This window comes from Canis lupus, chromosome 38, assembly GCF_011100685.1.
Source record: "Canis lupus familiaris isolate Mischka breed German Shepherd chromosome 38, alternate assembly UU_Cfam_GSD_1.0, whole genome shotgun sequence".
In the NCBI taxonomy this organism is placed as follows: Eukaryota; Metazoa; Chordata; class Mammalia; order Carnivora; family Canidae; genus Canis; species Canis lupus.
Window position 1 is genome coordinate 12679704 of NC_049259.1, and position 27535 is coordinate 12707238.

Here is a 27535-nt window from a genome sequence, read left to right on the forward strand (position 1 = left end):
TTGAATAGAAATGTACTTTTTGCAGTGGCAGTTATCAAATGGTCCATATGACAGGTATAGAAGCATTATGTCAACGGAAGTCCATATGATAAGCACAGAAGCATTAGGATTATACCCTATGTGACAAAGAAACTGACTTTTTAAAATTTGTAAATTTTTAATTTTTTTAAGTAACCTCTACACCCAATGTGGGGCTCAAACTCATGACCCCGAGATCAAGAGTCACCTTTCAACTGAGCCAGCCAGGCACCCCAAAAGCAACTGACTCTTAAAATAGGAAATCTGACTTCATACCAATCCTGAAGTTTTCCTTGTACCTCTAACAAGTAAAAGCAAGCACATCTTTTCCTAAATTTATCCTTAAATGCTTCTGTTCTCAAATGTCATCAGTGTGCCAAGAACTTTGTGAGAACTGAGATATTGGTATTAGAGACTTCCTTCTTTCAAGATCAAGTTGATGTATTCAACGGTATCTATCTGCATCCTCCAAAGTTGATACAGATTTGGGGAAATCCTGCTGGACACAATGACAGTAACTGCTCTGTACTTAACCTGTAGGAGGCAGTATAACAATGATTGTAAGATAGGAGTCAAACTGGAGTCAAGTGGTGGTTCTAAGATTTTTTTTTTTTTTGTATGAGTCAGGGAGAGCTTTTAAATTTGAAGTTACCAGGACACCTGGGTGGCTCAGTGGTTGAGCGTCTGCCTTTGGCTTGGGTCCGGGTTCCTGGAATTGAGTCCTGCATCAGGTTCCCCGAAAGGGATACCTGCTTCTCCCTCTACCTATATCTCTGCCTCTGTGTGTGTGTGGGTTTCTCATGAATAACTAAAATCTTTTAAAAATAAATAAATTTATTTATTTGAAGTTACCTTCATCAGGAATGAAATGGTAATGGGTCATATCAACGAATACCTTTATGGCGCTACTTTGAAAATCAAACGAAGTCATGTATTCAAGGTGCCCAGCAGAGTGTCTGACACGGAATGAGCATTGATTCTCAACAATAATCACAACGTTGTATTTACACTCAGGGAAGGGATTCAGGAAGCAGACGAGCTAAAGGGGCTCTACAAGTGGCCAGGAGTTAGTTCTCAGTGCAGAAGTACGGAAATGTGAGGCAATGAATCTCTTCCAGCCTGGTGCAAGGAAGCCAAAAGGCATAGACCTGGTTTCCAAATCATAGCCATGTGGTAAGAAGCAGAAGCAAACAAATACTCAAAAGACCTTAATCACTAATTACCCCAAGGGTCAGGGAACCCAGATCAGACTGCTAACTGGATACAGAGTAAAACAAGGAGAGCCCAAGTGAGAACCACGAAAGCTCCCAACATGCAGTGTTTGTGCCTAAAGATTTTCCTCTCTGAAATAAAACCTGTGCACTTGACTGTCTGCTAGGATAGGGATTGCAGATGAGTGCCTGGCTTTTCCTCAGGGAGGCTGAGGAAGAGCATATGGGAAAACTTAACAGGGGAGACTGGGGGGTCTTCCTGTGTGCTGATGGTCCCAGGGCGGCAGGGCAGGGATGCCTCCTTGAGGAGGGGACACACTTGTTTAAGCTCTCACTCCTTCATGTAACAGCAGGACCAACATGCTTTTTTTCTTAAAGGCCCAGAGAGTTAAATATTTCAGCTTCGAAGGTCATTCAGTGTCTACTGTGACTCTTCAGCAATCTGGGAGAAGCATGAAAGCAGCCACCGATAACACAAGGATGGGTGTGGTTATGTCCCAATAAAACTTTCTTTAGCAAAATGATTTTGGCCCCCGGCCTTGGTTTACTAATCTCTGGTTTAAAACATATGGACAAAAGCCTGCAATGGTAAAAAAAAAATACTGTACAGCCTATAACCCATTATTTCCTTTCTTACTTAAAACCCTGTAAAGTAACTTCCTACAAGTTAGGTGCAGATATTACAAAGGAAATCTTAGTAAGTTGATAATATCCCAGAAGAACAAATGGAAGAAGGGGTTAGAGGGCTTTCGCTTTAAGTATCTATAAAATTTGAAATCATTCTCCATATAAAACATAATCGGAAGACTCTGGGGGACAGTGAGGGCGTTCCAGAAGCAAGGAGGTACCTTGGGAGTAGCGAAGATGCTGTGGAGGCAAAAGGGAAAAAAAAAAAAAGGTGCAATCAAGGACAAAATCTTGGGCTAGATTCATTCCTTTGAAGATTCTTGTACTTGCCTCTGATCTTCTTCAAATGAAAACTATGTTAATAGCTTGCCACTGAAAAATGGATATTAGAATGTAAACTTCGCTCTGCTTTCAGATTCACTCTAAAGGTACATTCAGATTTCAAGCTCTAAATTCTAAATTAATCAAAATTTCCTATGTACTAAATCCTCTTCTTTTCTTTTGTATTATTACTCAGCTTTATTTATTTATTTATTTATTTATTTATTTATTTATTTAGGGAGGAGGGACAGAGGGAGAGAAAGAATACCAAGCAGGCCCTACACCCAGCCAGGTATTTGACCCAGGCTCCCTCTCACAATCCTGAGACCAGGACCTAAGTCAAAATCGAGAGTCAGATGCTTAACCAACTGACTAAGCCACCCAGGAGCCCCTCAGCTACTCCTTTATTAAAAAGTATACTAGACTACAGTTGTCTCTTTAAGGTTGTTCAAACCTAAATAAAACAAGATTTAATCCCAAAGAATATAGATTTTTTTCTTTAAAAATACAGATCCATTCACATAATCATGTTTCCCTCCCCTTCTTCTGACTGGTAATCATCATAAGAAAGAAAAAGTTGCCCTCTGTTGCAGTCAAAGTTTATACAAGCAGACAATCATTGTCACATCAAAACAAGAGAAGAAATAAGCCTCTTTTCTTCTGAAATCAAGAATTAAAGAGTCAGGGAAGTGTTATCAGTGATGGGTATGGAGGTACATATTTAGGGCCAATCTAAAACTAACAACGAAAAATCCAGTAGTGAAATGAGTGTCAGCAGATAAAAATCCAGGGAACTAAGCTAGAAAACTGATATGATGGCTCTGAAGAACTGAACTCTCAAACTTCATATATAGGGAAGTTCCAAAAATGAATTATAAAAAAAAAAAAATAGATCTTTTTAAGGCTTACTTCTGACTGACTCCTTTAAAAAAAAAAAAAGCCTTTAATATTATCTAATCATAACTTTGGGAATATTCCTAATTCCCCATTTTTATTTTATTTTATCAACTTAATGGAAAATTTTGCCCATGGACTAAAAATCTCTCAAGAAAAATTCAGTCTAAAATTATTCAACGCTTAAAAAATATGCAAGTCAGGTAACAACTGGTAAAGAGCCCAGGCTCTGGATTCAGGCTACCTGAGACCCAATTGTGTTTGGGGCATTACTTCGCAGTACCTCAAGTTCCACATAGATGAATAAGATAATATAAGAATAGTATCTACCTCCTTGGAATAATGGAAGAATTAATTAGGACAACCAATGCGAATCACTTAGAACAATGTGTGGCACACTGTGAAAACGGATATAGTCATTATTATTATCATGATGATAAACTCAAAAATTCTTCACCTATTATTATTGGTAAAGGCATTGTATGCAACTCAGGACACTGAAAACAACTATTTACACTGTCTATTATGTGTGTAACTATTTACGGACAGCCTAAGGAGGTAAAAGATAAGAATTTCAAATTCAGGGATTATCTGAAACTCTCCCAAAATATTTAAACATTCACTTTATATTCACGAGGATGGCCACTATCAAAAAAAAAAGGGGGGGGGAGGAAATAACAAGTGCCTAAACGGACACAGAGAAATTAGAACCACTGTGCAATGTCAGTGGGAAAGGAAAATGATGCAGCCACTGTGGAACGCCAGTCAAGAGGAAGATTCCTCAAAAAATTAACAGCAGAATTACCATATGATCCAGCAATCTCACTTCTGGGTAAATATCCAAGAAATCAACAACAGGATCTCAAAGAGATATTTCTACATCCTTGTTCCCCACAGCATGGTTCACAAGAGCCAAGAGGCAGAAACAACCTACTGTCTTTGGATCAAGGAATGGATAAAGCAAGTGTGGTACAGACATATAATGGGATATTATTCAGCTTTACAACAGAAGGAAATCCCATCATATATTACAACACGGATAACCTGAGGACATTGTGCTAACTGCAATTAGCCAATCACAAAAAGACAAATACTACATGATTCCAATATGGCAAGTAAAAGCAGCCAAACTCACCGGAAGTAAAAAAGTGGTACCCAGAGGCTGAGGGAGAGGGAAATGGGGAGTTAATTGATGTAGAGAATTTCAGTTTTGCAAGATAAAAAAAGTTTTAAAGATCTTTTGTGCAATTACTTACATATGATTAACACCAATACACTGTACACTTAAAAATAGTAAAGATAGAAATTTTTATGTTCTATGTTTTTGTCATATGCATTTTTTGTTATGTGTATTTTGTCATGTGATTTTTACCACCATAAAAATAAAATAAATATGAAGAAATAAATGTTTAAACATCATTTCTTATCAATGTAAACATGTATTTACTTTAAGTGTCAATTACAATACTTTGCCAGCATCTTTTACCTAACTTTGCTTTGACGTGAAACTTTTAAAAGTTGTCTAAGTGAGTTGCAATGACTAGGCCTTCACATTGTTGCATCTCATTATCAACAACTTCAAAAGAAAGGGAATTAATGCAGTCTGTGCACTTTACCACATCTAAGATATTATCTAAGTTTATCAAGTAATATATCAGAAAAACAAACCACTGCCCTTTAACAGTAAAGAAAAAAAGTCTGACCCATCCATGAAGCCCCACCCTGCCATTCCTCACAACCTGCTTCACAGCCTCCAAAACTTGAATTTTAACAAGGTACTGATGCTTCCTTTCCTGGGAGGCCCATTAAATCATGTTGAGACATGTACTCCTACAACTGATTACCAAAGTGACCCACATTCACATGAGTAGCAACCAGAAAGGGGCACCTGGATGGCTTAGTTAAGCATCCAACTTGATCTCAGATCAAGTCTTGATCTCAGAGTCATGAGTTCAAGCCCCACATTGGGCTCCACACCTGACATGGAGCCTACTTAAAAATAAAAATATAAATATAAATAAATAAATAAATAAATAAATAAATAAATAAATAAATAAATAAATAAATAAAATATTTTTAAAAAGGAACCTGGGACAACAGAAATCTCATCACTCATTTTTTTTTCTTTTGTCTTCTTTCCTACCTTTGGGGTAAATGTTGTAATTTGCTCTACTTGGATTTAACCATAACCAATTCTGAATTTGACCCTTTGAATAAGACCCTAGAAGAAGGGTCTTATCATGTCATTACTTTAACATATGTAAGAAAACATGCATCTTGAAAACTATAAAGCACAAAGTATCCTTCCTATTATAGCTACTAGGGCTAGTCTCTTTTTTTTTTTTTTTAAGATTTTATTTATTTATTCATGAGAATACACATGAGAGAGAGAGAAAGGCAGAGACACAGGCAGAGGGAGAAGCAGGCTCCATGCAGGGAGCCTGACATGGGACTCGATCCCGGGTCTCCAGGATCACGCCCTGGGCTGAAGGTGGCGCTAAACCGCTGAGCGACCCGGGCTGCCCTACTAGGGCTATTCTAACAAGGTAATTTATCAGTTGTTGCTCTGAACAAAACAGGCCTTATTTGTCAGGGCCTGATTATGGGTCAAAAAGAACAAGAATGAAAGAATGAAAGCTATCAGAATGGAAAAAGAAGCAACTGATACCTTTGCTGGGCAGTTTATCTAGTAATCAAAAAAACAGCCTCCAGCCCTTCATCAAAACAGTCATCAGATAATACTAGGGTGACCCAGGGTGGCAGGTGCTCAGAAGAAAGTCCACTGATCTGCAGACCAAGTATCAGCCACATCCCACTTCCTAAGAAGTCCATCACAAATGTAAAAATCTTCCTTGCTAAAAGACAGGAAGGCAAATGGGATTTTTGAAGAATTAATTGGAACCAATCCTTAGGTAGTCCCTCAGACTTGAGCATGTAAACTACAAAAAGTCCTTCTCAACCGACCGTTACTTGCCAAGAGGAGGGTTGGTGTGGAGTCCTGGGAGGCGTTTAAGATTTGACAAGTGGTAGGCTGTGATAGGCTAAGAAAAGAAAATTACTCACCAACAAAATCCTTAGAAGAAATGGCAATGCACATGCTTCCTTCCCATGAGAGTGACTGAATCAGGAACAGGTTTGGGTGGCCCAGGTGGGTCACCATTTGAGATGTTGCCACACTGGAACCAGAGTACCAGGCCTCATGCCACAATCAATCCCTTCCTTCCCTACTTCTGAGGATACTAGCTCAGGTGAACCATGGGAAATTGATTGTGTTTTCTGAGTGCAGAGGTTTTTGTTTTTTTTTTTTTTAAGATTTTATTCATTCATGAGAGAGAGAGAAAGGAAAGAGAGAGAGAGAGAGAGACGCAGGCTCCATGCAGGGAGCCCCATGTGGGACTCGATCCCGGGACTCCAGGATCATGCCCTGGGCCAAAGGCAGGCACTAAACCTCTGAGCCACCCCAGAAATCCCCAGTGCAGAGAGTTTTATTCAAGGAAGGAAGTTTACAAAAATAAATAAAGTAAAGCATAGCCTCTTATGTATGCATATGTAAAGATAGTCCAGAATTACATACTTATTTTTTCTGATTCTATAATGTAGGTCATATCAGAGTAGAATCAATGGAGAATATATTAATGTTACAGATACATCAGAACTCTAGTGAAAGTACAAAGATAGAGCTAAGTTTTAAAGATTACTGAAAAGTTGGTCCTTCTATTAGTTGTAACTATTGTACTTTTAAAAATTAGTGATACTATTACTACACATGTCCTTTTTAAATGAATAAAAATAGGGACATCTGGGTGGCTTAGTCCACTAAGCATCTGACTCTTGATTTCGGCTCAGGTCATGATCTCAGGGTTGTGAGATCGAGCCCCACATCAGGATGAGGGGCTGTGCATGGAACCTTTCAAAATATTGTAACATAATGAAGCGTTTAAAAAATACGCAAATGACACCAGAGATTGTCGTGTCACAAATTTAAGTTCCTAATATCTGAAGGACAAAAATATAGTGAGGGTAGTTAAATGTCCTTTTTTTTTTTTTTTTAGTTAAATGTTCTATTTTCTTTTCTTTGATCAAAGATCAACCATCCAATTTAATCTCTGAAAATAATCAGCCTTATTTTTATACAACCCGTGACCCAACTTTTTGTCAGCCATTCTAAAGGCTACTTTATTTTAATTTATATTGATTCTGTTTTCTGATTAGCTAGCTAATACATACAAATATGTCATGGTGAACAGTAATAAGAGACTAGAAATATCTGATCCCTGAAAAAGTAAAAACATTCTGAAAACTGAGATGATGCACTTAAGAGATCATCACGATAAAGCACTTGCTTCCAGGTTAAACAAAAGATATATATGTAAAATTGCCTAAAGAAGTCCTCTGGGATGAAAATCTTGGTAGTCAATGTTGCCTACCAGGAAGATGAACTGGGGTGTTTTGGTCTGGCAGTTACCCAGCAGTCAAATCGGGCCCTAGGCATGTTTCTGTGAGGCCCCAAACTCAGAGATTTTATATTCTTAAACAGCTTTAAAAAATAAAACACAGACAAGCTGAGTATGTAACACAGAAGTGACCCCCCTGATCCTAAGATATTTACTGTCTGGCTCTAAAACAACTTCCGAAGTGCTGACAATTTAGGTCTATTCCTAAAAGTCAGAACAAACCAGGGAAAAGAAACCACTACTTATTTATCCCAAGAAGTGGGTTCATTAAGTCAAAACAGAGAGAGATAAATCTGTAAACTATGTAGTTCTCTAAAACATCCATTCACATAACACATATTCTTTACCACCAAAAAGAGTGTGTAATACTAAATTTTACTATTAAAATAAACACTGAAGTTAACAAAATAGTGGGAGTTTGGCAACATTAATGTATTTCTAAAAATCATACAAAATTGCCATCAAATGCAATAAAAAGTGGAAAAGCCAATGAAACTTTAACAGAGCAAGCTCTGAGTTCAAGCAAATAAACTGTACACGCTATTTCTTTGGTAAATATTAATATCAATATTTAAGTTAACCCTGCATCCAAACTGATCACCCCCGAGATTCTTCAAATCAATTTAAACATTTCCATAGTATTTTGAGTTTCAATCTCAGGACATACCAGAGTTTTAAAGCAGCCACATGTCAACTGGGGTAATTATTTTCTCCAAATACTGTTTAAGTTATATAGATAATATTTTATGATTTTCTTTTGTAAGGTTCATAGGATGTTCAGACACTCAATTTGTAAGTTTCTTTTTCCTCCAGTGTGGTAAATATTCTATCCTAAGACCAAAATAGCACTTTACGGCAAAGAAAACATGAGGCCCAGGAAAAATCCTCTAGGACTAGCCCACCTGTTTCAGGAAAGTCAGCAGTTCCGTGTGGAGAGCAGTTAGCATATCAGATCCACAGGCCATGCCCACAGCCTTAGCCGATGCCTAGCAGGCAAATGCCTCATCTTTAATGCCCCATGTTTCAGGAGATGTTTAGGCTCTTATCAGTGTCACCTTTAGACTTGGACAAAAAAAGTCCCACCCGAAGGCCCTGGGCTTCAGAAGGCATTTACAGTGCAAGGGCCCCTTCCACAGGCTAAGGGGACAAGACCAACTGGAACCAACTCCCTTGCAATTCCATGATTCCCAGTTCCTGGGACCCTCAAATTCTGTGGCTAAGCCCCATGCTAAGGCCTGTGTGGGCCTCTCTCCTGGGTCCATCCTCCAGAATGTGCCCTGGACTGCTTGTATGCACCTTATGAGGCCCATGCATGGTCAAGGGGTAGCTGTTTGGAAGCGTCCATGGGTTTTAGCCATGGGAGCAGGGTGTCCACACTATGAGAGAAAGTGATGAGAGGTAGAGGGGAAGAGAGAAATGGGGAAGGTTTAGGCTAAGGACTGACCTTCTTTCTCCTCTTGCTAACAGAATTCCTACAAGTCTGAGAACTCAAAATGCAAAGCTGGCCTCACAGGCCATCATGAAGGTCTGTCCAGTAAAAGAATAGAATGTATGTTCCTTAGCAGTTTGTTCTCTTGATTTATAAACTTCTAAAAATTATACATACATTACGTGGCTGGCCACTATACCCGTGTCAGGTCCCACAAATGCCCAGAATGAACTTAATCCTCATAATGGTCACTGCACATCTCATGCTGCAAGGATGTCCTGCTACTTCATTCCCAAATCCCACAATCAAAGCTTAATGGGGAATCTGATATTTCACCAAGTTCCAGGATTCAGGCTCCTACTCTGATGCACCCAGTTTCCTATCCATGACCACAGGAAAAAAAAAAAAAAAAAAAAAGTTAATTGATCACCATAAAACTAATCGAATTTCCAGTCAGTCCACCTAAATGCCTCCTGGTATAAAAGGGCACCTTCGTGAGGAATAGCTACAAGGAGAGGGGGTTAATTATCACAGTGTAAGGTGGATACCTGTGATCTGAGGAAGGCTACACATCCTAGTTTAGCATCAAGGATACCTTTGTGCTGGAATAGCTGAACCATCCAGTGTTTGCGTATCCCAGGCATATTGCCAATAGCAATCAAAGTTAGTAATTTATTGAGCACTTACTATGGGCCAAGTACCCTGACAGACATTCCCACCTGGGAAACAGGCACAGTGATATCAAGGTCTCTCAGCTTTATTTTTTTTTTTAATTTTTTAAAGATTTTATTTATTTATTCATGAAAGACCCAGAGAGAGAGAGAGGGTGGGTGGGTAGAGACACAGGCAGAGAGAGAAGCAGGCTCCACGCAGGGAGCCCGATGTGAGACTCGATCCCAGAACCCTGGGATCACACCCTGGGCCAAAGGCAGGCGCCAAACCACTGAGCCACCCATGAATCCCCGGTCTCTCACCTTTAAGGGGCTGAGATTTAGGCCTTGTTTTATATGAACCCAAAAACCTATGCTATAATGATTATCTTCAAAAAAAAAATCCTGTTTGATTTTTAAAGATTTTATTTATTTATTCATGACAGACACAGAGAGAGAGAGAGGTAGAGACACAGGCAGAGGGAGAAGCAGACTCCACACAGGGAGCCTGATGTGGGACTGGATCCTGAGTCTCCAGGATCACGCCCTGGGCTGAAGGCGGTGCTGAAGGCCACCTCGGCTGCCCCCAAATCTTGTTTTTTAAATATAGAATTTCCTCTTCATAAAAGTGGGGAAAAACAAAATGCCTTATCACTTGCACAGAAATGAGCAGCTGAAATAGTGATGTCAGCCATACAAATATATATAAATATTTATCTTCTATGTTCTTAGGAGAAATGGAGAGTTAGTATTTTATATGTCAAATGATGGACTATGACATTTCGGGGGGCATAGAAAGATATTTCCCTGCTCTTGCTTGCTTCACTAGAATCCAGGGAAAACTCTTAAAGAGAAGATCCACACACAGAAAATTTCCCATTCATTTATGAATTGGCTAACACTGGAATTAGAAATCAGAGTAATAAAACCTAGAAGGTGGCAGTGAAGTCACTGGTGCCATTTTAAGCCTGTCAGATGATAGGACTGTCAAAGTCTTCTAAAAAAACTGTTTTGGTCAGCAGAAAACAAAACAAAAAAACACCTTGACTTTTCCCTAAGTGCTGACCTAATTCAACAGTTTTCAATGATAACTTGGAAACGGTCAATCAATAAAATATGCCTTTCTGGTTGGTTTTCACTGAAGTTTATGATTAACTGCTTTTCCCAATCAGAATACCACATTCATCTTTGAAAAGAACAATTCTCATTACTTTTTAAAATTTTTTTTAGAGAGGGAGAGAGCACACATGGCAGGGAGGGGCAGCAGGAGAGTGGGGAGAGAGGGAGGGGTTGAGAGAAAGAGAAAGAGAGAGAGAGAATATCTCAAGCAAACTCCCTGCTGGGCGAGGGGCCCGATGTGGGGCTTGATCTCATGACCCTGAGACCATGACCTGAGCTGAAACCAAGAATCAGACGTTCAACCGACTATGCCACTGAGCCAGGTGCCTCTGTTACTTTTCATAAGATGTGCTCCGGATATATGTTCTTTTGGTTCTAAATTCAAGAGGCACTTTGCCTAACTTTTATAATTGATATTCATTACATACTGCATAACCAATCTTAACAATAAATTGTTGCAACAGGAAATAAAGAGTCTAAAGAGGAAATACTGCCCATGAATATGCCTTTGGGTGCGCACGTCACTTGAGTGGAGCCAGTAAGAGCACCAGCAGGTGCTGGTGGGGTAGGAGCCACACTGACATTATCCTGATCCTAAGGGTAGAAAGACTTGCTCTTAAGGGTAGTTGCATAATCTCTTATTCCCTGAAGAGCTGTCGGGGAGGGAAGGGAGAGGCCACTATCTGTCAAGGATAGTTTGGCTGTCTGCTGCCTCAAGGCATGAGAATAGATTCTAGGTCCTTTCATCATCTGAGTAAGAATCTGTGATGGTACAAGAGATTAGGGCCACTTTCCCTATCTTTGGAGTTCAATCGCTATCACACTTCGCAGAAAGGAGGGGCGGTTCCAGTCTTCCTTACATCACCACCCTAATTATTACATTATACTTTCACAATTTAATCCCTTTATTTGCCTCACTGCCTTTTTGGGGCTAAGTGAGCGCCACGGTGTGATGCCTGCTGATGTAGCTAGCAGGGTAGCCTTACGGAGTGCTGCCCAGCTGCCAGCTACAAACACAGCCAGGTGGGCAAGTCCAGAGTGCTAATCTGGACAGTGACATCTCTGTCTCCTGCTCAAAACCCTTGAAAGTTGCTCTCTCCAATATGGAGTAAAACTGAGCACTATACATCAATGCCAAGAACCACCCTGTGCTTTGCTCTGTTAAGCTTTTGGTAGCATTTCAGCATCCTAAGGAAAAATCAGGCATAGAATTCCAATTGCTCTATTCCAGTTATTGCTCAGTAAATAACTATTGCATAGCTATTAATATCTAAACACTATGATTTAAAAAAAAACTATAAGGAAATTGTTTCACAGTTGTTCTATCTTTGGAAAATACTAAGGACCAAGAAGTTTAACCACTACCCACTGCCCCCATCCTAAAAATTTGGTATTCCCTCAAGACAGGAGAGGCTGGTAGAGGAATCCTCCTCAGTGCACAAATGTTTGAGAACAAAGCTTCAATAAAATGTTAGAAAGATGTTAACACTGTCCAGACAGCGTACTCATGTCTGGCTCACAGTAGGTTCACAGTAAATATTTGTTGAGTAAAGGGGAGAGGTTTTCCTAGTGTGAATCTCATGCTTATATCAGCATACACAGCATTTGTTAATTCATCCCAAAATATTTGCTTATCTTTGCGTAGTTATTCCAGAGCTGCATAAACTGAATAAACAAAATCAAATTACTAACAGTGTGAATTTTAGATACTCTGCAATAAAAGTATTCTAATACCTCTGGACAATGGCTAGTAAGAACCCAAAGATTTGAATTGTGTTCTCATTTCCAAGTTTTACAATGCTAGTAAGGAGGCTCAAGATATTTTTCAAATGCGCAAGAGTCTAAGGAAGCTCTGCATATGGACCACCACTATTTTTACTCTACCTACAATTTCACTTTTCATTTTATCCTTAAAACGTTCCATGAGGTAGGTATTAATGCCTTCAATTTACAGGTGAGAAAAAAGAGAGATCCAGCGGATGAAGGATTTGTGTCGGAAAATGCTAATAAATATGGCAGTGACGAGCCACAAAATATGAAGATACATAAAAACTATACATTAAAATATTAAAATATTTACATAATTCTTATGAACTCCATAACTTGGCTTGTGTTCTTCAGCTAAAACTCCGAAAGGCTATGAAAAGTTAGGCTGAATTATCTATTACGTAAGACTTAAGAGGTCTTGAAAAACTGCACTGAGCTGAGCTCACCCCCAGAGACACCAACTGAGGTAATCTGGGATGAAGCCTGGGGATTTGCATTTTTAATAAATTCCCAGGTGATACTGATACCGTAGGTTCACTGGCCATACTTTGAGAAACACTTCACTCATAGAACCCAGCACAGTAGTGGGTGGTGATTTTTAACCTTGGCTTTACCTGAGCATTAAGTAGGAAGCTTTCAAAAATCCCCACCTCGCCCTGTCCACACCTAAAGCCAATTCATTCAGAATTTAGTGGTATGAGCCCTGGCATCAATATTTTTTCAGTCTCCTGGTGATTCCAGTGAGCTGGAAAGGATGAGAATCACTGATATGTGGGAAAACGCACATGTATCCAAAAGTTCTTATTAAGAAGAAAACATTTTCTAAACCACTAAGAACAGAATCCCTGGGGAGCAGAGGATCCTCAACAAACAATTATTCTTTCCTTCCCCTAATTTCTTCAAAAGTGCATCACACTTAAAAAGTGAAAATTATAATTTCCTGTAAGAATATAGATCTACAGCTTTTAACATGAGCGGAGCTCTGTATTTGTGAGTTACTAGCTTAAAGGAGCAGATACAAATTTCAGCCCTATTTTTCTACATTTATATGGTTATCCATAAAGGTGTGAGTATATCTCATATATGTTGCAGATACATTTTATAATTAGGAATAATTTGGAAGATTTTTTTTTTTTTTTACAAATTCATTAAAAAGGTGAGGAAAGTATATCCAACCATAGGGAAAGTAGGAAAGTAGTAGACAGTTATATTTGTTTAGAGTAGTGGTTCTTAAAACATGGTTCCTGGACCAGCAGCATCAGCATCAGGTGGGAATTTGTTAGAACTATAAATTCTTGGGCTTTTATTCCAGATGTAATGAGTCAGAATCTCTGGGGGTAGGGCCTGGTGATCTGCATTTTAACCAGATCGCAAGGTGATTTTGATGCCCGCCCAAGTTTCAAAACCACTTCTCTAAAGTATTTATTATTTCCATCATCTGCAAGAAGAACCAAAGAGCAAAAAAAGACTACTGATCCAGTGTGTATTTGCTTAGTTGCTATACAGACTCACATTGCTCTGATAATAGCAGTGCGTTTTGTTTTGTTTTGTTTTTTTGTTTTGTTTTTTTCCCCAAAGCTCAGTATCATTCCCTCATTAGAGCTTAATGGTGAAAGCAGAATTGATAGGGGGCATACCTGGGGGAGTTTATTCTATAAAACCTCTGCAAGCTATTGGAATCTATTTCTATTTTGTACTCAAGACAGAATGAAGACTGCACAACTTGATTAACAAGGATAAGAATTAAGAAAAACCACCCAACCAGCCAACCAGCACATGAGGTTGGAAGAGGGTAGGGTACCCTCAGGTGCAACACTAACCTTGAATCGTCCTCTTGAAGAATGCCTTGCAGGCTTCACATGATGCTACCCCATAATGGTACCCAGAAGCGATGTCACCACACACTAAACACAGTCTCTTGGGCATCGAGTTGAGCATGTATTCACACTTGGTCTGGGGATCTTCAACAATGGTGCTGGAGCAGTCATCATACAGTTTCCTGACAGGCCCACTACCTCCTAGGATAGGAGCAGAAGGGTAGAGAGGTGGCGAGTCAAGTCCGTTCTGATGGCCATTCATGGTTGAACTGTAGCTCCCGCTGGCGTCTGAAGAGCCACCTGGGCTGTGGTGGTTGACGCTGTCCGTCAGGGAGGCCGGGCTGGAGGGTTCCGTCTTGATGAAGGACGAACAGCTGGAATCAATGTGTCGATCTTTGTTTGACATTCTGCAGAGAAGCCTGAGATGTAGGGAGATACAAACGGAGAGAGAGAAAAAGGGAGAGAGTGTCAAACACAGAGACCAAAAGAGGTAGAGAAAAGGAGAAAGTGAAAAAAAAAAATAGAGAAAGTCATAGGGAAGGATGAAAGGAGGAAAAAAAAAAGAATTCATGTGTTAAAGACATTGCTCTTTGAGAGCACTGCCTAAGAGCTGGGATTACACATCATTCATTCTCTAGTCGATATCTCTTGTTCTACAAGAAGGTAATCAGCATAAGGGCATGACAGGGTTACATCAGGGGGCCCAGACAGGCCATAAACAAAACCTCTAACGGGTCCAATTCCTTTTATTTTACCTTTCTCCTGGAGAACCACTGTCAATATCTAAATCAACACTCTAGATTCTAAATTTACCCATGGAAGAGGAGTGATTTAAAAGACCGTGTATCATTTCCAAAATTGGATTTATCCTCCCTCTACTTTTCCCTTCCGTGTTCCCAGGCCACAGTCATTTTACTGTCAGCAGAATCCAAACTTTTATTTTCGAGACCAAACCGAGGATTCCTCAGCTCTGTAATTACTGTTTATCAACACGATTCCATAACTGTCTTTTATTGATCTAAGACACATAGGGAATATATCCTCAATCACTTTGCTTCTTTATTTAAATTGCTCTATTTCATAGCTGTTTAGGGATAGAGAAAGACCTCAAGTATAAAATTCCACCCCACGTGTAAGGACGATATCCTAGAGCCCACAAAACTTAGTGAAACCATCACCAACACTGATTAATACATATGTGCGTGTGCTTGCATGTGTGATTTGCCATTGTTTAAGAGATGAATCAAGAAAAGCCATGGGAGCCTTCCTATACCTGTGAGTCCATAAATCTGATGCTTTGTGTTATATTCAGTAAACTAGGTATGTATCATTTTCTCATGAAAAATGAGGTTTGTGGTGATCCCTCTCCCCCTCCCTTTCGTCTTTGAACATCACACCTCCTAAAAGGAAATATGATGAGGCATCTAATCTGACAAGCTATGTTATCTAGAAGAGACATACTTTCCCTCTTTCTTTGTTGGAACCGTAAGTGATTAAATTTCTGAAAAGGTGATTAGATGAAAAGATATAATTGGTCCTATTTTCTTTCCGATTAGCCATAGTGCAAAACCCCTTTTAGCCAAGTCTCTAAGAACATTCTGAGAGCCTGCTAGAGAAAGAAGAGGTGACAGTTGAGAAGGAGACTTAGCTAATTGCTTCCCAGTGGAAAGGTGATTTATAGGAATCGCACAGGGTAATGGTCATTCCCTGGAATTTGGGGGAGTAGTCACAGTATAACCAAAGCGATACAATGAGCTCCCCTGCTACAAATCTAATATTTTATCACTGCCCAAATTTCATGTTCTCCTCCGGGAACCCCTTCCCTCGCTGTCCCATCTTCTTTAAAATGAAGAAAAACAGAAAAACCTCCAAGAGGGAATGTTCGCTTAACTGTTCCAAGCAAGGCACCTCGAAAGCAAAGCAGGAAGAGCAAAACTTCACCTCTTAACAAGTAGGCCGCACCCTGGGCATTACGTTCTGCTTTCTTTTTTTTTTGTTCTGCTTTCTAAAGTAAAATGGTATCAGGATGGGAGGCAAGCAAACAGGAAGAAGCAATCCACAAAAATACCTTCTCGCTTTCGCCCACCCGCTTGTGTTGTCCTTTCCTCAAGAGCTAGCGAAAGAAAAAAATTATCCCCGTCGCCAGCCTGAACTACGGTGTCCTCTCCCTTCTGCATCTGCTGCCTTGTGCCCGTCACTGTTAATGAGCGCTGTAATTAATAGATCGCTCTCCCTGTCTCCCTGCTTGCTCTCTGGGCTAAGCACTTTTTCCTCAAGTCAACGTTTGAAAGAAAGCGGGTCGGCACTGACTTACAGCAGCCCTGCGAATTCCTTTTAATTTAGAGCACTTACCCCACCACTTCACTTATTACCTTATAATTACTGGACTGCTCGCACATACATTATGATCTTGGACTAGAGTTAGAAGTTATTAGGGTACTAAAACATGGTTGCTCCCCTTTCCTCTCCCTGGCACTGAATTTCTCACAGCAATGACAATTAACTCTTTCACCATCTGCCTTCAAGGCACCATTTCTTAATTTTTTTTTTCCTTTTTCTAGAAGAGGGTGGCTTGATCACAAAATATACCACGTCCTGTCCTGTCCTGTCCTGTCCTCTCCTCTCTCTCTCTCTCTTCTTGGATCATCTGTGGTCGACTGCATCCCAATTTTCTTTCCCTCAGGCTTGTCCTCATGGACCTCTCAAGTAGGCCCAACTCTTGAGTAAGAAACCAGGCCAGAAATTGCTTTCCCGTGCATGGAACAGCTATTGGCTAAGTCACCAAATGTTTATGTGTCAAACGCCTGTTGTTGGAGTCCCTGCGAAAACAGGGAGTCTCCAGCCAGCTGTCCCCTCCAAAATCTCAGTCCCTAACTTTGCAATAATCTGCACGGAAGCCAGGAAGTCAGGGAAGTCTCTGGACGGCGGCAGTATCGCCTCCTGCACAAGGTCTGGACGCTGTAGCTGCAAATGAACCTGAGCAAACTGGATTTGGGCTGTAGGGTCTATGTGTCTGTTTTTGGACAATGAGCTGCTGCCTTAATTAATACCTTTTGCCCAGTGCAAATAATAACAGTCAGCGTTGCCATTTATCAATGGCATTATGGTAGGGGCCAACCTGAGTGCCCTACTCTAATATCACCTCATAGAAGCCTCCAGACAACCTTGCAAGGGGGGTATTCCTCTTCAGGAAACAGAGCCTCAGACGACACAGGGTGTCCTGATAGTCACACAGTTAGGAAGTAGGGACGTCAGGATTTGAACTCACGTCTGATGCCGAACTCCAATGCAGAAATAATATCTTGAAGCCAACAGAGAGTTTTTAAGGGTGCTCACTGATTTTTTTTTTAAAGCCAAGCAAGCAGGGGTAGAAATAGCACCATCAACAGACTACATGCGCAGCTCCCCTCAGCATGGAGAGAGGGGCCGCAGTGGCCACCTCACCGGCCGCAGGTTGGCCTCAGCTGACTCACCCTCTCCAGTGCTGGGAGTGACACCTAAACAGAATCTCTGAAAGAACACAGTTGTCTCCTAATTACTACTTAGCTCATTACACCAAACACTTCCTAGACACCATTACATTATACCCTAAAACTACAGCGGGTCTTAATTCTCTTCCTCTCTGTCTCTGAAATTCTACAGCTCTATTATTCAAGCCTGAAATATTCACAACTATCTATAAATTCAATTGTCAGCTGGTGGGTTTTATTCTAGACTTCACTTCAATCTAAAATTAGAGGCACTAAAATTCACATTAACTCTAAGAGGAATGTAGTGAATAAGACTTTATTTCAAAAGAACACCTTTTTGTCAGAAAGAGCCATTTTCAACATGATGGCTTTATCTGTAGCCAAAGAGAATAAGCCCAATTCCACATTGTGCTGTTAATGCAGAAATTTTAGGTCACATTAGATTAATAAAAATCTAAATTTAGTTAAGAATTATGAATAGAAATAACATGCGTAGAAAAATGTGGGAAATATTTATTTTAAGGCCTCAGTACAGTTGCTTTTATTTTATCATTTTAAGAGACATGACGAGAAGCACAAGGGAACAAAACAAGAGACTTTCCAAGAAACTTCTGAGTGAATACCCTGAAAATAAACTGGAAGGAGAAATAGCCATGTCAAAACTCACAGTTTGTTTCTAAGAAACTAAATTTGAGGGATTTTACAGCCTTCCTGAGCCAGGGTGATGCTGGTCTTCTCTAAAGAGGCATTTTTAACATGGTTTGAGATACAGTCTCAGTAGTTCTGATGATCATGCTTCCTAGCCTTGCCCAAGAGTCAGCAAGGGGAAAATTTACCTTTGGTGTTAGATATTAAACGATCAGGCAAATGCAACTTCTTAGTTGCTGGACTATTGCAAAATGTAATTTTTGAAAGTTAATTAACTGTGTTAGATGCATGCATGTATATATAGAGAGAAAGAATAAGAATCCATTAAAGTGGTTGCTGTAGGGGGACACAAGAAGATAATCTGTAAATTAATATTCAATTTATATTACAATTAACAAGCTTAATTGTTTTCAGTGATTCTACCTAGATACAGGTAAATGTGCGACCTTGAATGAATTGCCCTGAGTTAGAATTTCCACGCGTGTGTGTAGATGGATGACCAAGGTGGTCTGCATTTCATAGCAGCTCAGCCAATACTTTTGTTAAATGCCGGCATAACAGCAATGCCCCATAGTCATATATATTATACGATTTTCATCAATGGATAAGCTCTTCAGCAGCTGTATTTCATCCTTTAAATTTTATACGAACTCAAAATTATTTGCTACTTGATTTTCTGACTTAAAAAAAATGATGCGTGAAATTCTCATAAGGAACATATTATGCACAGGTCTTCTTTGGATTTCCTGATTGTCATACTAAGACCAGATTTTTTGAAACTTTTATTATACCCATACCAAGGACAGGCACCTTAACAAGCTAACTAAATGCCAACTAAAAACGTCACGATTTTATTTTCTCCCTTGTCATCCTTAAGGGCCCCAAAAAGTACCCATCTTCATGAGAAATTCCAAAAACTTCAAGTGAGCACACTGATGTCAGCAAACCTGTGAGTTTACAAATATGAGACAGAAATAAGGCAGATAGTCCTTAACTTTTTTACTGAATCCTAGAATTTCAGGGTTGAGAAAAGGTTTTCAGATCCGGTCACCTAAACACTATCTATTCAAAATAGGAACGAATCTATGAGGACTGGTCAGTTTTCTAACTTCGGAAATCACCAGATTAAATATTTATTTATTTAATTTTTTTTTAAAAAAATGTAAGATAGTACGAAAATATGAGCCTACAGTTTTCTTTGTTTCGTTTTCAAGCACTCAGAAGGAAACTTCCAAGACTTACGCCAAGCTCCCTGAGTCCCAGGCTTCAGAGCCAATGACCCCAGCAGCTCCCTTTGCAGCCTGAGTTACAACTTCAAGCACGCTACTTCACAATGAGCTTTTTTCCCCCCTGCTTCAACTAATTGCACTCTCGTAAAGTGGCAAAATGTGAATCACTTAGAAACAAAATGGGCACCAGCTGCTATTGTCAGAGAATGGTGATGCTGAAGAAAAGGGAAAGCAACCAGAATGAAGTGTCATGTCAGAAATCAACGGTGCAACGTGTGATTTGAGAAAACATGACTACTTTACAGAGACAGGGTGTCATTATGGCATCACAGTAATACGATGCTTTGACAACTACTGGATCTAACATATCATCATTGCATTAAGGTACACTGGCTTAGTTGGGGAAGGAAAAGAAAGGATTTTTTCTTTTAATAAGAAATATCTTAAGGTCTCCCTGGTTAACCTAACCAAAAGAGATCATTAATTGTAAAGGAAGAATTGTAAATCCTGACCCACAGTGCTCAGAAAGATTAAAATACACGTGCACACACAGGCACACACACTTCTGTGTAATTTTAGGCCTGCTCTCATAAACCTTGAGGCCCATCTAACGAAACGGACTTCTGCAGAACAGGATCACAATCATTTAGCAATGCTGCCCCTTGATTCTTCGACCAAATAACTCGTGCATTCGGTCTGCAAGAACTTACTCCGTCAAGAACACAGGAAGCAAACAGCTTCCTGCAAAGCTGGTGCTTGGGTTGCGGACAAGAGATGAGGCTCGGCGGCCGTGGGGACAGGAAGCTAGCTCCCTAAAACATCATCAGGGCCTTCACCGAAAGCTGAAAGCTCCCCTAATTCTGTAAAGGACAGTGTGCTATACCTAAAAAAGGAAGTTTAGGGCAAGAAGCAAGAAACCCGTTTTTTGTTGTTGTTGTTTTGTTTTGTTTTTTAAGCAAGAGACCTTTACCTCATTTCTGGACACACATTGAAAAGCAAGTACTTCCTGAACATAAACTGCAGAGCTAAAGACAAAGCCAAGATCTCAAAGGACCTCACTGAAATCCCGCCTGCTTTTAGGGTTCTGGAGTTCAATGACCCTCTCTCTCTCAATTTTGATCTGACATCACACTGGGCTGACCACCCTGGTTTAAGTACTGAAATCCCATGTCCTGGAAACCCCTCGGTCCCAGGTAAAGCAGGAATGGCTGGCTATCCACTGTGACAGACTCTAGAACTTCATACCTGCACCCTTGTCACACCTAAAACAAAGGAAGGGAAATGGAGAATATCCGTTTTCAGCAGTGAAGGCCCAGAAAGCCAGCTAGAGAAATACACTAATAAGAATGTGCAGCCCAGGGCAGCCCGGGTGGCTCAGCAGTTTGGAGCCGCCTTCAGTCCAGGGTATGATCCTGGAGACCCGGGATCGAGTCCCACGTCGGGCTCCCTGCATGGAGCCTGCTTCTCCCTCTGCCTATGTTTCTGCTTCTCTCTCTCTCTCTCTGTGTGTGTGTGTGTCTCATGAATAAAGAAATAAAATCTTAAAAAAAAAAAAAAAAGAGTGTGCAGCCTAACAAGATGGGGGGTGTTGTAAGCATGTGTGTTAGAAAATACCTACAAAAACACCAGCATCCCATTTCACTGTGCCAGGCAAGCTGGAGACCCACCCCACTGCTGATCACCTTGTTAAGTTATCCAGACTATTTTAGATGTAGGAAATTGCAGTAGCTTCAATTTGTATTGCCAGGTGATTTCTGGTGCTTCCTGGTTGATAAACTTTATTAATGGGAAAAGAAATGGTCCTGTGATATCACAATGTGTTGCACATTATGATTGTTGACAGTTTCTGTATTTAAGGATTCGATCTGATGCAGAGGCGCTTAGTAGTGTAATTTATCCTTAGCTTGTTTTCTTGGACCTATTTCAATCTAAGGGTGAACATCCCTTGTTTATAGCTCTGAATACAGTAAGTGAGCTACTGGCAAATCAATAAAACTGTTAAATGCATAATAATGCTGGGTAATTGCATACATGATGTTTTGCATAATTAACCGTCTGAGCTTTTCTTTAATATAATGGGCACTCATGTAATATAGAGTGGCTCTAAGTCTATAAAATATACACAGTTTATATGAACCATGATTCTGCTTAAAACTCCGGCTAATCATCTACATCGGCTTTGAAGGGAGCACTCTCCTCCACTGCCAAGTCCAAATCAATTCTTATGACATTACTTTATAACTAACATGATATTTAACTGATGATAGCTATTAGCTATTATACAGATTGCATTTCAAGAAGTGTAACAGTAGGGGGAAAATACCATTTAGTTTAAACAAACTTCTGCCGTGTAATCAATATTATTGAGGCAAATTAAGTGTTTTAACAAGTGTGTATATTTGCCCTAATGCAGCTTAATTAACTATATCCTCACAAGTACCCAACTCCACACCCATGGACGTTAAAAGAGAACCTCAAGGAATGTCTAGTCAGAAACCCAAATGCACAATAAGCGTGACAAAAGTGCGAACAAGCCCAACTCTGACCCCTGAGAATATTTCATACCTTGCACAAGTTACACTCCTGGGACCCAGAGCCCTGAGGACCAGAGGACTCTAGAAGAGTGTCCCCTACTGTCAACCCACTTGGGTAGCAACTGCCCATGTGGTGACCAGGTCACTCTTTTCAGGGCAGAGTGGAACAGCTCTGGGCAGGAGGTGGGGGACCACAGCTAGAAAGGAAGGTCAGTATGGGGTAAAAAGCGATATAAGATAAATCATCAAAATGAAGCTTACAATATATGCTGAATGTAACATTTATTCCATCTTAGAGATTTACTATGCTCAGAGCAGACCTCCTCCGGAGTAAGCTTTCCAGAGAAAAGAAATAGTCTACTACTTCTACAAATCTCTGGTCTTTCAAACAGAAATATGGATCAATAAAGTTTGCTTGTGTTCAGACAATTCAGCTTTCAAGCAGTCAAGGAGCACAGTGAAGAGAAAAAGCAGACACAACACGAGAGGACTGACAGTAAATGAAGATCTCGCGGCATCGCACGAGAGGAGAAATAAACATTCAACTCATAGAAAGTCTACGCACTGATGTTTACAAATTACAATCGAATATAGATGCTTCACACACACACACTCCAGTGATGGAGTTCACAAATCAAATCCAGGTCAATGCAAGCTCAGCCTGACTGAATTTCCCTTTCCTGTTCTCCTTGTCACTCTGAAACAGGAAAGAGCAATTCTACCAGGAGCTGATGCAAAAATATTGAGATCATGGTATTGATGTCACCCTTTGCTTATTAAGAAAATGTTTTTGCAAAGGCAATTACGATGACCAATAAACCCACCGCCTCCATGGAGATAGGCCAGTTCACTTGGAGCAGAACTCAAAAACACACCTGAACCTGGGTGAACTGCAGTAGTGAGAAAATTTAAATACCAAGAAGGAGTCGCTGTTGAAATAAAGGGTGTGCACCCATGGACACCTCTACACCAGACAGGGGTTCATAGTACAACCAGAGATAATAAACCACACCATCCCCTCCTGGACAAGTGGCCAAACTATATTTATACTTTTAACAGCTTAGTCTGCAGTGGTTAACATCTGGCTGCCAAAGCGCCTGGTCTTGGGTGAACTATGACAGCACAGGTTACGATTATATTCGGTTGGTATCAGGTGTTGTTCGGCAGAAGTAGGAGAGTGGGGGAGGCTGGGAGGAGGGGAAATCACTAAGTATTAATCCTAAATCTTCCTCTGCCCTCCTTTTTTAAACACTTCAATGAGTTAGCTGCTTGAAGAGAAGGTGAGGTTGAAACACATGGATGACCATTTGCAGGTAAGGGAAAGTAACACAGAGACACAAATATACTTAATTCAAGCCACAGGCATGACTTAGGTTTTGTTCTGCGGCAGAGTGGGTCTTGCTAAAAAGGATTATTCAGCAGTGAGATGAACTTGCATCCAGTGAGGCAACGGAAGTCATGGACGAGCATGGAGTTCAGATAGGAAGGACTTACTTGTCGTTTGTTATTCAAAGGTCCAAAAACAAACATGCAGAGAAACCTCCCTAAATCTTCTTTGCAACTCTAAAAAACTAATCAAAAACAAACAAAAAAAATACTACACCAGAGATCCCACAGCTTGCTTGTCTTCTTTGCCCTTTCTCAAGAAATCCTGCTTCTTATGGCACTTGATGAGGAAGGAGAGTGGGTTCCAGCTCTGGATGTGGCCCTGTGTGACCCGAGACAAGTCACTGTACCACTCTGACCCTCAGGGTCTTCACTTGCTAAATGACAGGACTGGTCTCCATGCTTTCTGAAGGAACTTCCACTATTTTTTTTTTTTAATTCTATTTTACTGAGATCAAAACCTGGTCTGTAACCATGATTAGACCTGAGGGGAAGAGCTGGTGCACCAAGGCACACTCCCTATGCTTGCATGTCTTTGGCTGCTGCTGCTCTCAGATACCACTGAGGCCCAAGGCCGTGCGTGTGCGTGCGCGTGTGCACTGTGGGAGGAGGAATAATTGCACAAACAACTTGCTCCCTAACAGTGAAACTGCAGCAACAGCATTCAACTGAGGAATCACTCCCAGTGGGCTACAAAAGGACAAATAGAGCAGTGATGATTTTGGGGGAGCTGGGGAGCAGGACTCTTGGTTTTTTCCTAGAAATGGTTCTCTTTTCGCTCATGACATTTTTGGTGGGAGGCGTTGGCGTAAAGGGGCAATTCCCTGCAATCAGTGTTTAAGTGAATGTTTGTCCCCGTGTGTGACACCACGCTGTCAGCAAGCAGCAGGGCGCCGCAGAGTTGTTACTACATTTGATTTGACTGCCAGTAGGAAGCTTCATTTCTACCAATTGTTAGTTCCTCACTCAAAGAATCTTCTCTTCATTTCTGGAGTGATTTTTTTCTCCCCTCTCCCCTATTTTTTTTTCCTTGATAGGTGGTCAGCCCAAATGCCACGTGGATTTGTAAAAGAGAGACCTGAGCACTTGTCTCCTGGGCTGGCCAGACTTGAGGACTTGGGACATATAGGGTCGGTGCAATTTGTACAATATTTCTGGTCTCTCATTGAGAGTCTGCATTTTAATTCTGATTTCCTAGCTCCTTACAAGGTCAACACAGACACAACCCTGGCTCTGCCCCACTGTGGTCACATCTTTTTTCTTGGTGGGGTTTATTTCAGTCAACAGAGCAGATATTTCTACAACCCTTATTAACAAGAGCCACAAAAAAGTGTTGTCACTCACCTTCTCATGCAGTTTTATTGAAATAATTGTTATTTTTGGTGACTGCTTCTCACACTTTTCATAATTTTTCTGATTTGCTAACTTTACTACAGAGCATGAAAGCCTCTCCCCTTAAAAATAATGATTTGGGTAATTACGATTCTCAAATCGTGCCCCTGACAACTTCTGACAATGAAAAGCATCTTTAGAAACAACAAAAGCATTTGCAACGAGCAAAAGGGTAGGAAAAAAAAAAAGAAGAAGAAGAAGAAAAATCCCTCAGAGATATTACGAAAATTCAGGCTGAATGGAAAAGTAATTAACACTAAAGAGCTAAAACTGTAATTAAGAAAATTTTCATTAAGGGGAGGCAGGTGAATCTGCTTTTCTAAATATGACAAGGTGCTGTGTAAAAATAAAATAGAAGCAGGTTTCGGTGAGTGAAGCAGGAAAGCCATGTCTTTAACCAGATCAAATTCTCGAAATTGGCTGTCAAGACAGGATTGTTGTGATTTATACCCGTCTATCAAGTGCATGAACGGGACAGAGAGAACATAGGCAAGCTGCTGTCGCTTCCATTCGCAAAGAACCTTTAATTTCCACGGCACCATCTGTTACCAAATCTAATTCACATTCCCCCTTAATCTGGTTTAGTTCCATAATACTAATTCTTCCCCAACCCCTATGAACACAAACCACAAAAAAAAAAAAAAAAAGGCTTTGGTTCTTGGTGAGTGAGAAATTGAATATTATAGAGTTAAGGTGTTAAGGCTCTGGTGACTTAAGTGAAGCATGCTCTTCTCCATTAAAATGTATTCCTGGTAAAGGGATTTGTTCTCAGCCAATGCAGAGATACGAAATTGTTCATATTTGGGATAAAAAAAAATGCTGATATAAAAGTAGGCCAGGGACATGAAAGCAGAGGTTGTCATAAAACACAATTGTTGTCAAGTTTAGTCACTTTCAGAACTGGCTATAAAATCACTTTGTCATGGTTTTCACATAGAGAAAGCCTGAAATTGTATTTTTGTTAAGGAAACTCGAGAGAGTGATGTATATATATTCAGAATGAGTAAAGCAGGATAGAGGAAACACCTCAGAGAAATGGAAATGGAAAAAAATCATATATAATTTAAAATAAAGAGATGTGTATCGGTAAACACGCATTCACCTCCCTCGATCTAAGATTCTATTAGCGTATACTTTTGATTCACCATCATTTCCACTCTCAGCCAATATAATAACTGGCATTCACAATAATGAGGTTGTGGAGCTATAAAATTATAAAGTGCTTTCTGCATCAGAGAAAGATTAAACTATGCTCAGTAAAGATTTAGTGTTAAATGTATTTTATTGCTTTCTAAGTCTGTGAAAATTTGTTATCTCTAAAGGCAATAGTACATAAAGATCCACAGGCAAACATTACAAAATGAGAAAAGATATTGTTTGAATACGGGGGTAAGAAGGTTTGATTACACGTTTAATCAACTGGCTCACTACCTGATTCTTCTATGAGCATTAGAAGAATTATCCTTTTGTTCTGCTGCCAGTAGTTTGGAATACTATGTGGGTTCCATGATACCAATCCCTCAGTTTCATTAAATAATTGGAGAGGCTGAGATGAAAATAGTTATTTTCATGGTAGCCATGATGATCACCCATAGAAATATATTTCTTAAAGGTTTTATTTATTTATTCATGAGAGACACACAGAGAGGCAGAGACGTAGGGAGAGGGAGAACCAGGCTGGGAGCCCGATGTGGGACTCGATCCTAGGACCCTGGGATCACGCCCAGAGATGAAGGTAGATGCTCAACCACTGAGCCACCCAGGTGTCCCTAGATACATTTTTTTGTGGAGAACGCTTTACTACGTAAAGTCCACCACTAAACTGGCACTATCTTAATACCCAATTAAAAAAAAAGAATCCTAAGTCTGTCATTTAAACATATATACTGTCAGGAAAGAATCTTTCACTGTACTGATGGAATCTTCTCATTAACTAGGTATACAGATATTTTCAATTGTGAGCTACAAGAAAAGCCTGATTTTTAAGCAAGTTGGGAGATTATAAAAAATCAACTGTAATAAATGAAAAACCTTGAGACTAGAATAAATATGCTTATATACACATGAACATAAAAATACACGTCACCTATACAAACATCAATGGGTGCCATAAATGTAAGTGATTAAAGATTATAAAGGTGATAAAACACAAGACAACACTGTTAAGTCTCAACATTCATTAAGGACTATGGTAATATCCTTAAGTTTCTTATAGCACTCTGTACTGTGTACTTTTAGGGTTTCTATTACAGGGCAAATTAAGAGAAATTTCTATTTTCTTCTCACTCATAAGAATGGCTAAAATTCCTAGGCAATACACCAAGTACTTGGTAGGACAAGGGCCAATTGGAACTCATATACTGCTGGTAGGACATAAAATGGTGCAGGCTTTTTTGGGAAAAAGTCTGAAAGTTTCCTATATAGTTAAACAGACACTTGGCCTATAGGAGCAATTCACTCGTAGATATTTTACTAAGAATGAAAACACGTCCACATAAAGAACTGTACACGAATGTGTAATCACAGCTTCATTCATTCCGGCCCTAAGCCGAAAACAAATCAAATGTCT

At 40.0% G+C, this 27535-nt stretch overlaps 1 protein-coding gene across 29 annotated transcripts in view; it reads right to left on the reverse strand.

Moving 5' to 3' along the window:
• The window catches only part of ESRRG (estrogen related receptor gamma), a 615477-nt gene that overhangs the window by 162608 nt on the left and 425334 nt on the right, over nt 1–27535 (reverse strand). For all 29 annotated transcript variants that reach the window (XM_038586153.1, XM_038586131.1, XM_038586130.1 and 26 more), the window contains one exon: nt 14311–14726. In XM_038586153.1, the coding sequence (XP_038442081.1) occupies nt 14311–14726 (416 nt within the window). The remainder of the gene's footprint in view (nt 1–14310; nt 14727–27535) is intronic.